Source organism: Oryza sativa, chromosome 9, assembly GCF_034140825.1.
Source record: "Oryza sativa Japonica Group chromosome 9, ASM3414082v1".
Classification (NCBI taxonomy): domain Eukaryota; kingdom Viridiplantae; phylum Streptophyta; class Magnoliopsida; order Poales; family Poaceae; genus Oryza; species Oryza sativa.
This window is the reverse complement of record NC_089043.1, coordinates 6612548-6622662: the sequence shown is the minus strand read 5'-3', so window position 1 is coordinate 6622662 and position 10115 is coordinate 6612548. Positions and strand designations below refer to the sequence as shown.

Below are 10115 nucleotides of genomic sequence, written 5' to 3'. Positions count from 1 at the left end.
CTGCCCTACATAAATGTACAACAAAACAAAATGTTTGCTTTAACTGGGTGGGTATACAATTTGTCCAGGGCTCCAGGCTAGTGCACGGACTTGTTTAGTTCGCTCAAATCAAAAGGTCAAATGTGTTGGTAAGAGTAATCGTGTAGTGGGTACTACAAATAGTCCGAACCCGTGCAAGGCACATGAACAAGTTGGAGTCATTCACCCAAGTCCCAACTTTACACATGGCACAATTTTCTGCTGAGGAAAAAGTATTTCCTCCGTTTCAAATTTTTATGCCTGTCCTAATTTAAAACATATCGTTGATTATTAATTTATAAAAATCTATATAGTTTAATATTTTCTGAACTATATATTATAAAAGAATTTTCCATGAACCAAAAAAATATAAATCTGACGATATACGAGTTTATATAAATTGATGGTAAAAAATAGATTAAAATGAAATCTTATGCTGTACGAGTTTTGATGACCAAAGATAGATTAAAATGTTGACTTCAAATAAACGCAAGTAACTTGAAACGGCGGGAGGGTACGTAGCTTAATTAATATGTATATACACAATCAACCATAAAAGTAAAGTATCATTGTATCAACCATAAAACAAAACACAAGCCACAATGAAAAATGAAAACCAAGCACGACAAGACTCTGTTCGTTTGCCGCACTTTTAGGAGAGCTCAGCTAATATTTGCCACGAAGGTATATTCTAGTTGAACACCTATAAAAATTAACCATTTGCTCTCATGCCATTAGATCAGATCAAATTGGATCAAAATGACGCTACCGTCATATTCCGTTTCGTCAACAAACTTCGACCACGACTAACTCTTGAACGAGTCCAAAATGCAGTCTCGAGCCTCCAACAGTACCCACTAACCAGTGCTGATATAGGTGACTACTTTGCATTCGCACCATGTGGGCTGTTATAACTTATACCTGTCTGGTGCATCTGCAGTCTGTCATGAATTATGGCTTTCTTTTTATTATTTTTCTCTGATGAATCAATTAGCTTCGTTTTGGTTGCAACCTCCTGTTTCTGTTCCCAGGATCAGGTAGACTTGAAGGAGTCAATTTTCGAAAAGAAGCATGCAACATCATCACTGCAAAACATAACACAATTTTTTTGAAGAATCAGAAGAGAGACTGGGAGAAAGCAAAGAAAGCGTAGAGGATTACTCACCTGCATAACTCAACCCAATGGCATATACAAGAGCAAACTGCAGACTGCACACATAAACCAGCACAGCAGTAGCTGGTTACGATAAAACGAGTTAGATAATGATGGAGAACCCAGTACGAAACCACCAAACTGAACTAGACAATTCTGGTGTCAAGCACAAATCTGGCCAGAGCGCAAAACCAAACTACATCCACCTGAGTGCTATTTCAGTGGCGCCACATCTTTGCAGGCATGGTCATTAAAGATTGCGTTGTGCACAATTAGAAGTCCTATGGGCAAGTTCACAAACAATAATCAATGCCACATCACACTTTGTAGCACTCTATACAGTCAGAAATACTTGACGTTTTAGACAATGTCCTGTCAAACTTTTCAAACTGTGACTATCAAATGACTTTTAAAGGTAGTTTGAAAAACATAAACATGGCATATATAGATCTGTCTTGAAATGTACTTCCATAATATAATAAACTTATTAGATACTATGAATTAAATTTAATATAAAAGTGTGGTCAAACCAGTAAAGTCGCATCTCAAAAACCATGAATAAAGTCAAACATCAAGTATTCTTTTACTGGATGGGGTACATCTTTGCTGCTGCTGACTGCTTCTGGATGTGTCCACAATCCTTTCTATTCGAATTAAAATGTTGATGTTTAATAGAACTATACAGTCATCCACCAAAGATACATTCAAGTAAAACCTTAGTAAGACTACCAGCGATGAAGACAAACAAAGGGCTAGTAAAAGGGCTTGAAGATGTTGATTTTTTGAAATTCATGAGATGCACCGATGATCAAATAAGATAATTCAACTCACTCCCAACGTTTATTTGTTTAACCTAATGATCTGATGTAGAAGAGAAATACATGGTTGCTCATTATTGGACCTTTCTGCAGGATTTATTTTTTTAACAAGTTCTATGCAAAATAGATAAAGATTCAATGCTGCCACAAGTTTAAGTTTTAGAATTCAACTAACGTTTCATTTTTTTTAAAAAAAACTGAAAATTTAGGTGCAATTGTCAGCTGTGAAGATATCTCCACAAGTTCAAAGAGCAAATACATATGTCGAACAGTTAGTTAATAAGAAACTTGTGAGCAAATATGTATTTGGAACTACAGGAATCAACATGTTAACTACAGGATCAAGTGATTTGAATAAATGTATTCTTCTATCATAAAGCAGAATTTTCCAATGAAAACTAGCCTAGGGACTGCTTAGTAACCTACCAGCAATCATAAAGAAGTTCAGCGTTTTCATAGAAAATCAAATGGGCAATCTCCTAGTTTGACGCAAGAATGGCTTTGCTATATATATGGGCTCTATTTAGACTGGCTTCTAGTGATGGACAATGATCATGTCAGTATACATGGGTGGGCAGGTGGATACAGATTGGCTGAGCACCTGCCACAGGCTTAGGTGTTTTGGGAATACAGAAACAGAATGCCCAAGATCGATAGGGTGATACCCCTATCACCGTGGCACCATGGCGTGAGGAAGAGATAGAGGAGTTCTTGGATTTTCTGATTGGTTGTCCTTCAAACCTACTTTATGCTTTTAGGATTGTTGTTCATTATTAAAACGAGGTCTAGGATGCCCCAAAACATGATCACAAGAATATTATCTTAGGTATGTCGGTCTGTCTCAAGGCTTGCATATACGAAGGGATCCATGGAGAAACTTCTTTTTTAAGCTTTAACAATTGAAGAACTATAACATGCCCATAACAACATTGTCATTTTAATGTAAACAATACGAAGGGATCCTGCACTAAATATTGTCATGTTTCAATTTCTTGGAAATGCTTTTTCTTTACCCTATGAATTGCATAAAAGTGAATATAGAAGTAGAAATGATTTTCTTATGAACCTTAAGGTCTTCACTGCTAGTCTTATTCAAATATTAAGAATCAATGTGTCCCCCGTCAGCAAGACTGTTAATCTAATACAGTTTCTTTGTGATGAGCTAGTTCAGTTACCAATTACACCTCAATTTTTCTTTCTAAAGATTTATTGTGCAGGAACACATTTGCAATGGAAACCTCACCAATCTGTGCAGAATGAAGGAGAAACTGCCCAACCCCGGGCGCCCGGGTGGCGAGTCCCCAACGCTCCCGGCAGTACCTCACACTCTCCCACACGATGAGGATGGCTAACATTCCCAACAGCGCCATTGGCATCCGGTACCTGGACACACCAGCAGTAGCAGAAATATTTCTCAGACGCAGAGACTGGGAACAGATAAAAGCAATAAGCGCAACAATTAACGAACTAGGAAGGTGGCAATGCATATGATACAGGCAGCAAGCGAAGACAAGGATGGAGAGCGCGGCGTAATTGCGGGCGTAGCGGCGGACGTTCTCCTGGACGCGGAGTCGGGCCTGGGTCGAGGTCGGGGGCCAGGAGTAGGACGCGGCTCCGGGCGGACCGAGGAAGGCGAGGGACCAAGAGGGAGTGGGCGCGGCGAGGTCGGTAGTAGACAGCCGAGCGAAGGGGTTGAGCGCGAGGACCGAGGCGAGGGTACGGGCGAAGGCGAGGACGGCGGCGGCGGCGGAGGTGGGGTTGATGAGAGTGGATGTGGATGAGGCGGCGGCGGTGGTGGTCGTTGCGGAGGGGGAGGAGGAGGTGGAGGCGGAGGCGGAGGCTGAGGCTGAGGAGTCGAGGATGTCGAGGTAGCCGGAGTCGCGGAGCCAGCGGTCGAGAGCAGGGTCCGGCACACTCAGCGACAGCGGGTTGGGCTTGAACGACGACGACGAAGACGACATGGCGTCACTGGGGAGGATTCCGTCTGGAGGATAGGGATGAGGGTGCTCTGGCCTGGTGTCTGCCCAATACACTCCAGTTTAGGGTGTGTCAGTGTGTGGATGTAAAAAGTATACGAATACTCATTTGAAAAGTATTAAACATACACTAATAATAAAATAAATATTTGTAAACTACGAGACAAATTTATTAGAGTCTTTTACCCCTATGTCATTAAGAAAATTGCTGCTTACTTATGTGTCACAAAAAAAGTTTAGAGTTACTTGTATGTCATGAGCCCAACTTTCGTTGACCCATGTGCCATTTTGGATGGATGGAGACATAACATAGGTGTTAGGGGCTGTGTAAAGACAGTTTTGCCCTTGTGTACAATAATAAGTTTAAAAAATCAGAAAAGTGAAAAATAATTTAGAAAAGGCGTTAAAAATCAAAAAAAGGGAAAATAATTTTTTGAAAAAGGTAAAAATCAGAAAAAGTGAGAATAAATTTAAAAAATGTTTAAAAATCCGGGAAAAATTAGGAAAATGTGGGAAAAATTAGGAAATGGTGGAAAAAATAAGGAAAAATCGGAAATAATTTTTTTAAAAAGGAAAAAATAGGTGCATGACCATTGCATGCGGACAAATAACGATATATCACATGAAAAAACAAGGGCATGACCATTGCACCTATAGCAACAAGTTCATATCAAACCATACATGGCCATTGCATCCATATCAAACCATACAAGGCGGCTTGGAGGCAGGGGTGCGCCGGCCTGGGGCGACGGGGCGACGGGGCGCGCCGGCCTGGGGCTACGGGGTGACCTGCGGCGGCGGTGGACTTCGGCGGCGGCGACGACGTAGGATGGGGATGGTGTCGGCTCCGGCCGCCGCGGATGGCGATGGGGAAGGGGACTGCGGTGTAACGCCCCGATTTTCGTTCGGGAATAAAAATCAATTAATAATACATTTTCTAGAGATTAAATAAAAGATAAATCAATTTAATCAAGTAAAATAATGGGAGAATTTGAAATTTTCCCTTAAAAATCAATGGCCGGGAATATTTTGTAATATTCTTTGTGCCCTAATGTACTCTCCAGAATTTTCCGTGAATTTTCGGAGCTCGAGAAATAGTTTTAATAGCACAAAGATCATTGTATCAATTAAAATAAAAAGAAAACAATTAAAATCCTCTTTCCTCTCTTTGGGCCCCTTTCGGCCCAACCCCTCCTTTCTCTCCCTCTCGGGCCGGCCTCCTCCCTCGGCCCGCTCGGCTCTCTCTCTCCCTCAAGTCTGTTTTGCCTCCCCAGCCGGCCTCTCCCTCCCTCTCTTTCCGACAGGTGGGACCCGTGGACCCCACCTGTCATCCCCAACCTCAGGCCGGCAGCTGCCGTTGCCGCCATGGCCGCCGAAAACCGCCCACGTCGCCGCCATTCCCGGCCTCCTCGAGCCCTCTCTCGCGTGGGACCGGAAGCCACACCTCTCCTCCACCTCCCCCGTTTTTCCCCAAAAACCGGCGCCAGTTTGGCCCCCCACGATCCCACGATGCCTCGCCACTTCGCCGGCCGTTGCCGCCCCACTCGGCCACGATCTCCCCCTCCGGGGCCTATAAAAGTGTACCCCGGCCTCCCCTCATCCATTTCCCCAACTCGCCGCCCCCTCCCGCGCGCTCTCCCGAGCTCCCCTCGCTGCTCCCATCGCCGCCACTCATCGGCGACTCTCCATCCGCTCGTCACCGCCGCTACAACCGTCGCCGTGCTGTTCCGCCGCCACCTGCGGCTTCGCCGTGCCTTGCCGCACCTCGGCCCCGCTCCGTTTTCCCCATTCCATCGTCGGAACCCCCTCCTCACCGCGCTCCCTCTCTCCACCACTCACCGACGAGCTCCAGCCGCCGCTCCTCGCCGCTCCAGCCACCACCGCGCCGTGCCGCCGCCACCGCCGGCATCACCCCGCCGAGCTCCACCCCGGTCCCTACTCCATTTTCCCATTTCGCCTCCGGAACGCCGCCGCCACGCGCACCACCTCTCTCCCTCACCATGGCCACCTCCAGCCGCGTCGCAACGCCGCTTCGGTCCTCGCCGACCCGCGTCGTCGCCTCCCTCGGCTCCGCAGGGACGGGGAGATCCTCGGCCACTGGCCCTCTTCGCCGGAAATCCGCCCGAGCTCCACCTCCCTCGTCGCCGGTGAGCTCCTCCTTGTATTGTCGTGGTCGGCAGTCGTTTCCGTTTACCTCGCACCAGTTCTCACCTCCCTAGCCCCTCCTTGATTTTCCTCAGACCGAGGCCGAGCCCGTCCGCCCCTTCCTGAGCGACGCCCGTTGCCGGAGCTCCGTCGCGCCGTCTTCCCGAGGAGCCTCGCCGCCGCCGTTCCTTGCCGTCGGCCGCCCGTTTGCCGTCGTGACGCTCGGTGAGCACTCCCCTCCCTCTCCCCTTCCTCCCCTTCGTCGGCCACCTCCTGTGCCTGCTCGCGACGCGCCGCCGTCGCCGGTGGCCGTCCGACCGGGTCGCCGCCGCCGCGCTCCGCGCCGCTGCCGGCTGTGCCGGGCAGCCGGCTGCCGCTTCACCTTACCGCGCCGCGCCGCCGCTCCCTAGCGTGCGCCGCCACCGCCCGCATGCGCTGCCTCTCCCCGGTGGCCGCGCGGCCGTGCGCCATCACTCGGCTGGCCGGCTTTGAGCCGTGACCGTGCCCCAGCCGCGCCGCCTCGTGGCCGTCCGATCGGCTTTGGGCCGATCCGGGCCGTCGGTTCCCGTGGACCGGCGGTGAACCGCCTCGGTGGTCCCGGTCCACGGTGGACCGGCGCCCTTGTGCCGCTGACCGGTGGGGCCCGCTTGCCGGCGCCGCCCCTCCCCGTTGATGACGTCAGCAACCCTCTTTTCCTTTGGAAAAATAAATAATAATTGCGCAATAAATCGAGTTTAATTCTAGAAATTCATTTAAATGGCTCAAAACTTCTAAAATTCATATCTAATTCATTCGAACTCCGAATTGAGCCATTCAACTTGCAAAATTCATCTAAAATTAAGCTCTACATGTTTGTTTACTTTTTATGTACTGTTTTCTTGGTTTTTATTAGAGTTTTTCCTCGTTTTGCGTGCCAGCGTGTAGTTTCCGTCGTTTCGGAAGTCCGCGGTCGCGAGGAAAAGAGTTCGGAAAATCCAAGTGAAGAAGCAAGGCAAGTCACACATTCCTCTTGAGCATGTTGATCCCAATTTATAAATGTTTTACCGTTTACAAATAAATATGCATGTTTTGCTAATTACACTGGGTTAGGGTTTACCTATCTGCTCGCTTGTGCCATGTTTACTTGATATCTATCCTTTGTCAACCTTGGGTGATAAATTGTCTAGCTCGTGTTACTTATGTGACCTAGCTAGAACTATATGCTTAGCCATGCTTAATTACTACTAGCTCAGTCGATGGGATAATTGCAGTATTAGACATTCTGGTATCTTGTTGAGCTGCGTGCTCGAGACATCTGGCCATGTTTCATGGTCGTAATTATCCAACTAAAATGCGACTGAATGGTGGGCTGTGGGTGCATGGTTTTGTGAGTCGCACCCATGGCAATTAAGGACCGGTTCACGGGAAACCCTGGAAGACTTACAGCGCTTGCCACAAGCGGGAATGAGTAACTGCTTGATCTGAAGTATAGCTCGACCCTTTCCTAGGCACCGGTGGCGAGGGTGGGCGTGATGGAGTTGGGTCGGCCGGGGTGTCCGGTTGTCCAGCTGCCGGATTCACCGCGGCGCAAGAGGGGACCGCCCACTGCCTTTTGAGGGGTGGGGGTGAAACCTTAGCGTGGTGTGGATGGTTAGGGGAGGGTTATGCGAAGAGTCTCGTCATAATCACTCGACATGGTGACGTGTGCATCATGGGCACATGATGACGCGGTGACATGTCAGTGGGTTGTGTCTTGTGGGTACAGTTGTGCACCTCTGGCCAGAGTAAAACTATTCGAATAGCCGTGCCCGTGGTTATGGGCGATCGACCAGATTCATCGTGATTAGTCTCACCCCTAATAAATCGACCCAATACACTGTGGTTCAGGTGGGTTGGTTGGGCCTGTTCAACGTGGTGTAGCGTTGATCAGTGGAGATTTCAATATTACTTTAATTACCCAACCGTTTTACTGTTTTGCTCAATAAAGTGTTTTACAACTGCCTTTATGCAAATAGCCACAAACCCCTCCTTGTATCCCCTTGCACGTCTGCATCGTTGGTGTGGCTTACTGAGTACGGTGGTTGTACTCAGCCTTGCTATTATTCCCCCTTTTCAGAAGTGTAGTGCTTCTGAGCTGAAGATGGAATTAGAGGACCAAGGCTCAGACCCCAGTTGAGTTTTGCCTGTGGAGTGGAGCTGAAGCCCCGCTAGGATCGCCTTTTTCCGCTGCTGCTGCTTTTGTTTCGGTGTGAGGACTAAGTGCCTCTTCTGTAAGTATTTTACGCTTTATTTACGTTTGGAACTGTATATTACTTGTCGTTTTGTGTACCCTGGCTGGTCCTGGACAGGGATTCAATACGCAAAATAGTCTGGAAATTTGGGTTAAATTTCTGGGCGTGACATGCGGCGTCGGCACCGGATGGGGAAGACCTTGCCTCCGGCGACGACTGGGGATGACGTCGGCTCTGGCCCCGCGGATAAGGGTGGGGAAGACGTCGGCTCCGGCCGCGGCGGATGGGGGTGGGGAAGACGTCGGCTCCGACGGGGGTAGTGGTGGAAAGCGGCGGCGAAAGGGGAAGACCTCGGCTCCCGCGGCGGCTTGAGAACTCAGCACCGGCGAGGCTAGGCGGCGGCGGTGGCGGCGGCGAGGCGAGGCAGCGGCGGCGGCATGCGGCTAGGGTTAGGGTGCGGCGGCGTGCGGCAAAAACATGGAGAGAGCAGGAGAGGAGAGAGAGTATAGAGTTGAAAATAGAGTAGGGGAAAATTAGTCATTTTCATACATGGGTCCCACATGTCAGAGATATGGAACCGTTAAGTTCTAACAGAAGGCGGACGAAATGGCACATGGGTCAATGAAAGTTAGGCTCATGGCATACAGGTGACTCCAAACTTTTTTATGGCACACAGGTAAGCATCAACTTTTTTAATGGCATAGGGGTAAAAGACTCAATTTATTAAGCCTAATTAATCCGTCATTAGCAAATGTTTACTGTACCATCACGTTGTCAAATCATAGCGTAATTAGGCTTAAAAGATTTGTCTCGCAATTTACATGCAAGCTGTGCAATTGTTTTTTTCTCACATTTAATGCTCCATGCATGTGTCTAAACATTTGATATGACGCTTTTGGGCAAAACTTTTTGGATCTAAACAAGGCCTTACTAATTGAACCATCCAGACAACTTAGCCACTTCCAACGAATGTGTCATTTGTTGTTGATATGCCCTAGAGGTAATCATATAGATGATTGTATCATATACTATGTTTACATATTTATCTGACATTGTTCCTTGAAATAGATAACTCATTATTGGTTAATGAATATGTGATTCTTTCATGAGACTATTTATGTTGTATGTTACTATTTCTAAAGGATCCCTGATCAAATATCATATGTGAAACAAATATGTTTAAATGTTCAGCACATGTATTAATTGATGATCATGTCTCGTGGATCATGGTATAGAGATACCAAATTAATAATGTGGACACATGTTGTTGGATAGACCCAACATGAGACACTGCAAGAGCCATATGTGTTGTGTCGTTAGTGATCTCATTTAGTGTTGGTGTTGAATCCTTAGACCTGAGATTATCATTGTTCCCAACATGTGTAATAGCGTACTTAGGGACTGCTAAACACTGCTCCGTAATTGGGTAGTTATAAAAGTAGTTTTCGGGTATGCTATGAAACATGTAGTGGAATATGAATAATCAAGACGGGATTTGGCCCTCCTATGGAGAGATATCTCTGGGCCCCTCGATGTTATAGATTATGGAAGTGTATGGCCATGCCAAAGGCTATTGAGGAGTCAATCACAAGTTATATAATCTATCACAGGTTCAAGTGAATGATTGAGCTATTAGAGGATGGCACATATGTAGCCTTGAGCTTAATCGATATCGTGAGGCAAAGGGGTTCATACAAGTATACACTAGAGGTTCAACCGATATGATCTTTGTGTATGTCTGGTTGGTCAATACGTTCTGCTAGGGGCCGCTGTTGACACGTGGACCGAAAATGAG

At 47.2% G+C, this 10115-nt stretch overlaps 1 protein-coding gene across 3 annotated transcripts; it reads right to left on the bottom strand.

Annotated features, from left to right (window-relative positions):
- Positions 1-537: 537 nt before the first annotated feature.
- LOC4346463 (PRA1 family protein H) lies at positions 538-3999 on the bottom strand. 3 transcript variants are annotated; one of them, XR_010735076.1, is made up of 4 exons: positions 3484-3999; positions 3233-3372; positions 1184-1452; positions 538-1103 (listed from the first exon to the last, which is right to left on the bottom strand). XR_010735076.1 is itself a non-coding variant. In XM_015757146.2 (4 exons), the coding sequence occupies exons 1-4, from the start codon at positions 3948-3950 to the stop codon at positions 1009-1011; spliced, it is 774 nt and encodes a 257-aa protein (XP_015612632.1). In that variant the 5' UTR covers positions 3951-3999; the 3' UTR covers positions 538-1008. The 3 variants fall into 3 exon arrangements, 2 of the variants coding, with proteins under 2 accessions (XP_015612632.1, XP_015612631.1); XM_015757146.2 differs by having other exon boundaries at positions 1184-1255; XM_015757145.3 differs by having other exon boundaries at positions 1184-1255; positions 3233-3999.
- Positions 4000-10115: the final 6116 nt, after the last annotated feature.

Bases quoted from the DNA above. Each gene is read 5' to 3' on its own strand.
- LOC4346463 (XM_015757145.3), bottom strand. From the start codon at position 3,950: ATGTCGTCTTCGTCGTCGTCGTTCAAGCCCAACCCGCTGTCGCTGAGT. The intron at 1,256-3,232 runs GTGAGGTTTCCA...TATCGTAACCAG, and splicing joins CCTTCATTCTGCACAGATTG to CTACTGCTGTGCTGGTTTAT. The intron at 1,104-1,183 runs GTGAGTAATCCT...TATGTTTTGCAG, and splicing joins CATTGGGTTGAGTTATGCAG to TGATGATGTTGCATGCTTCT.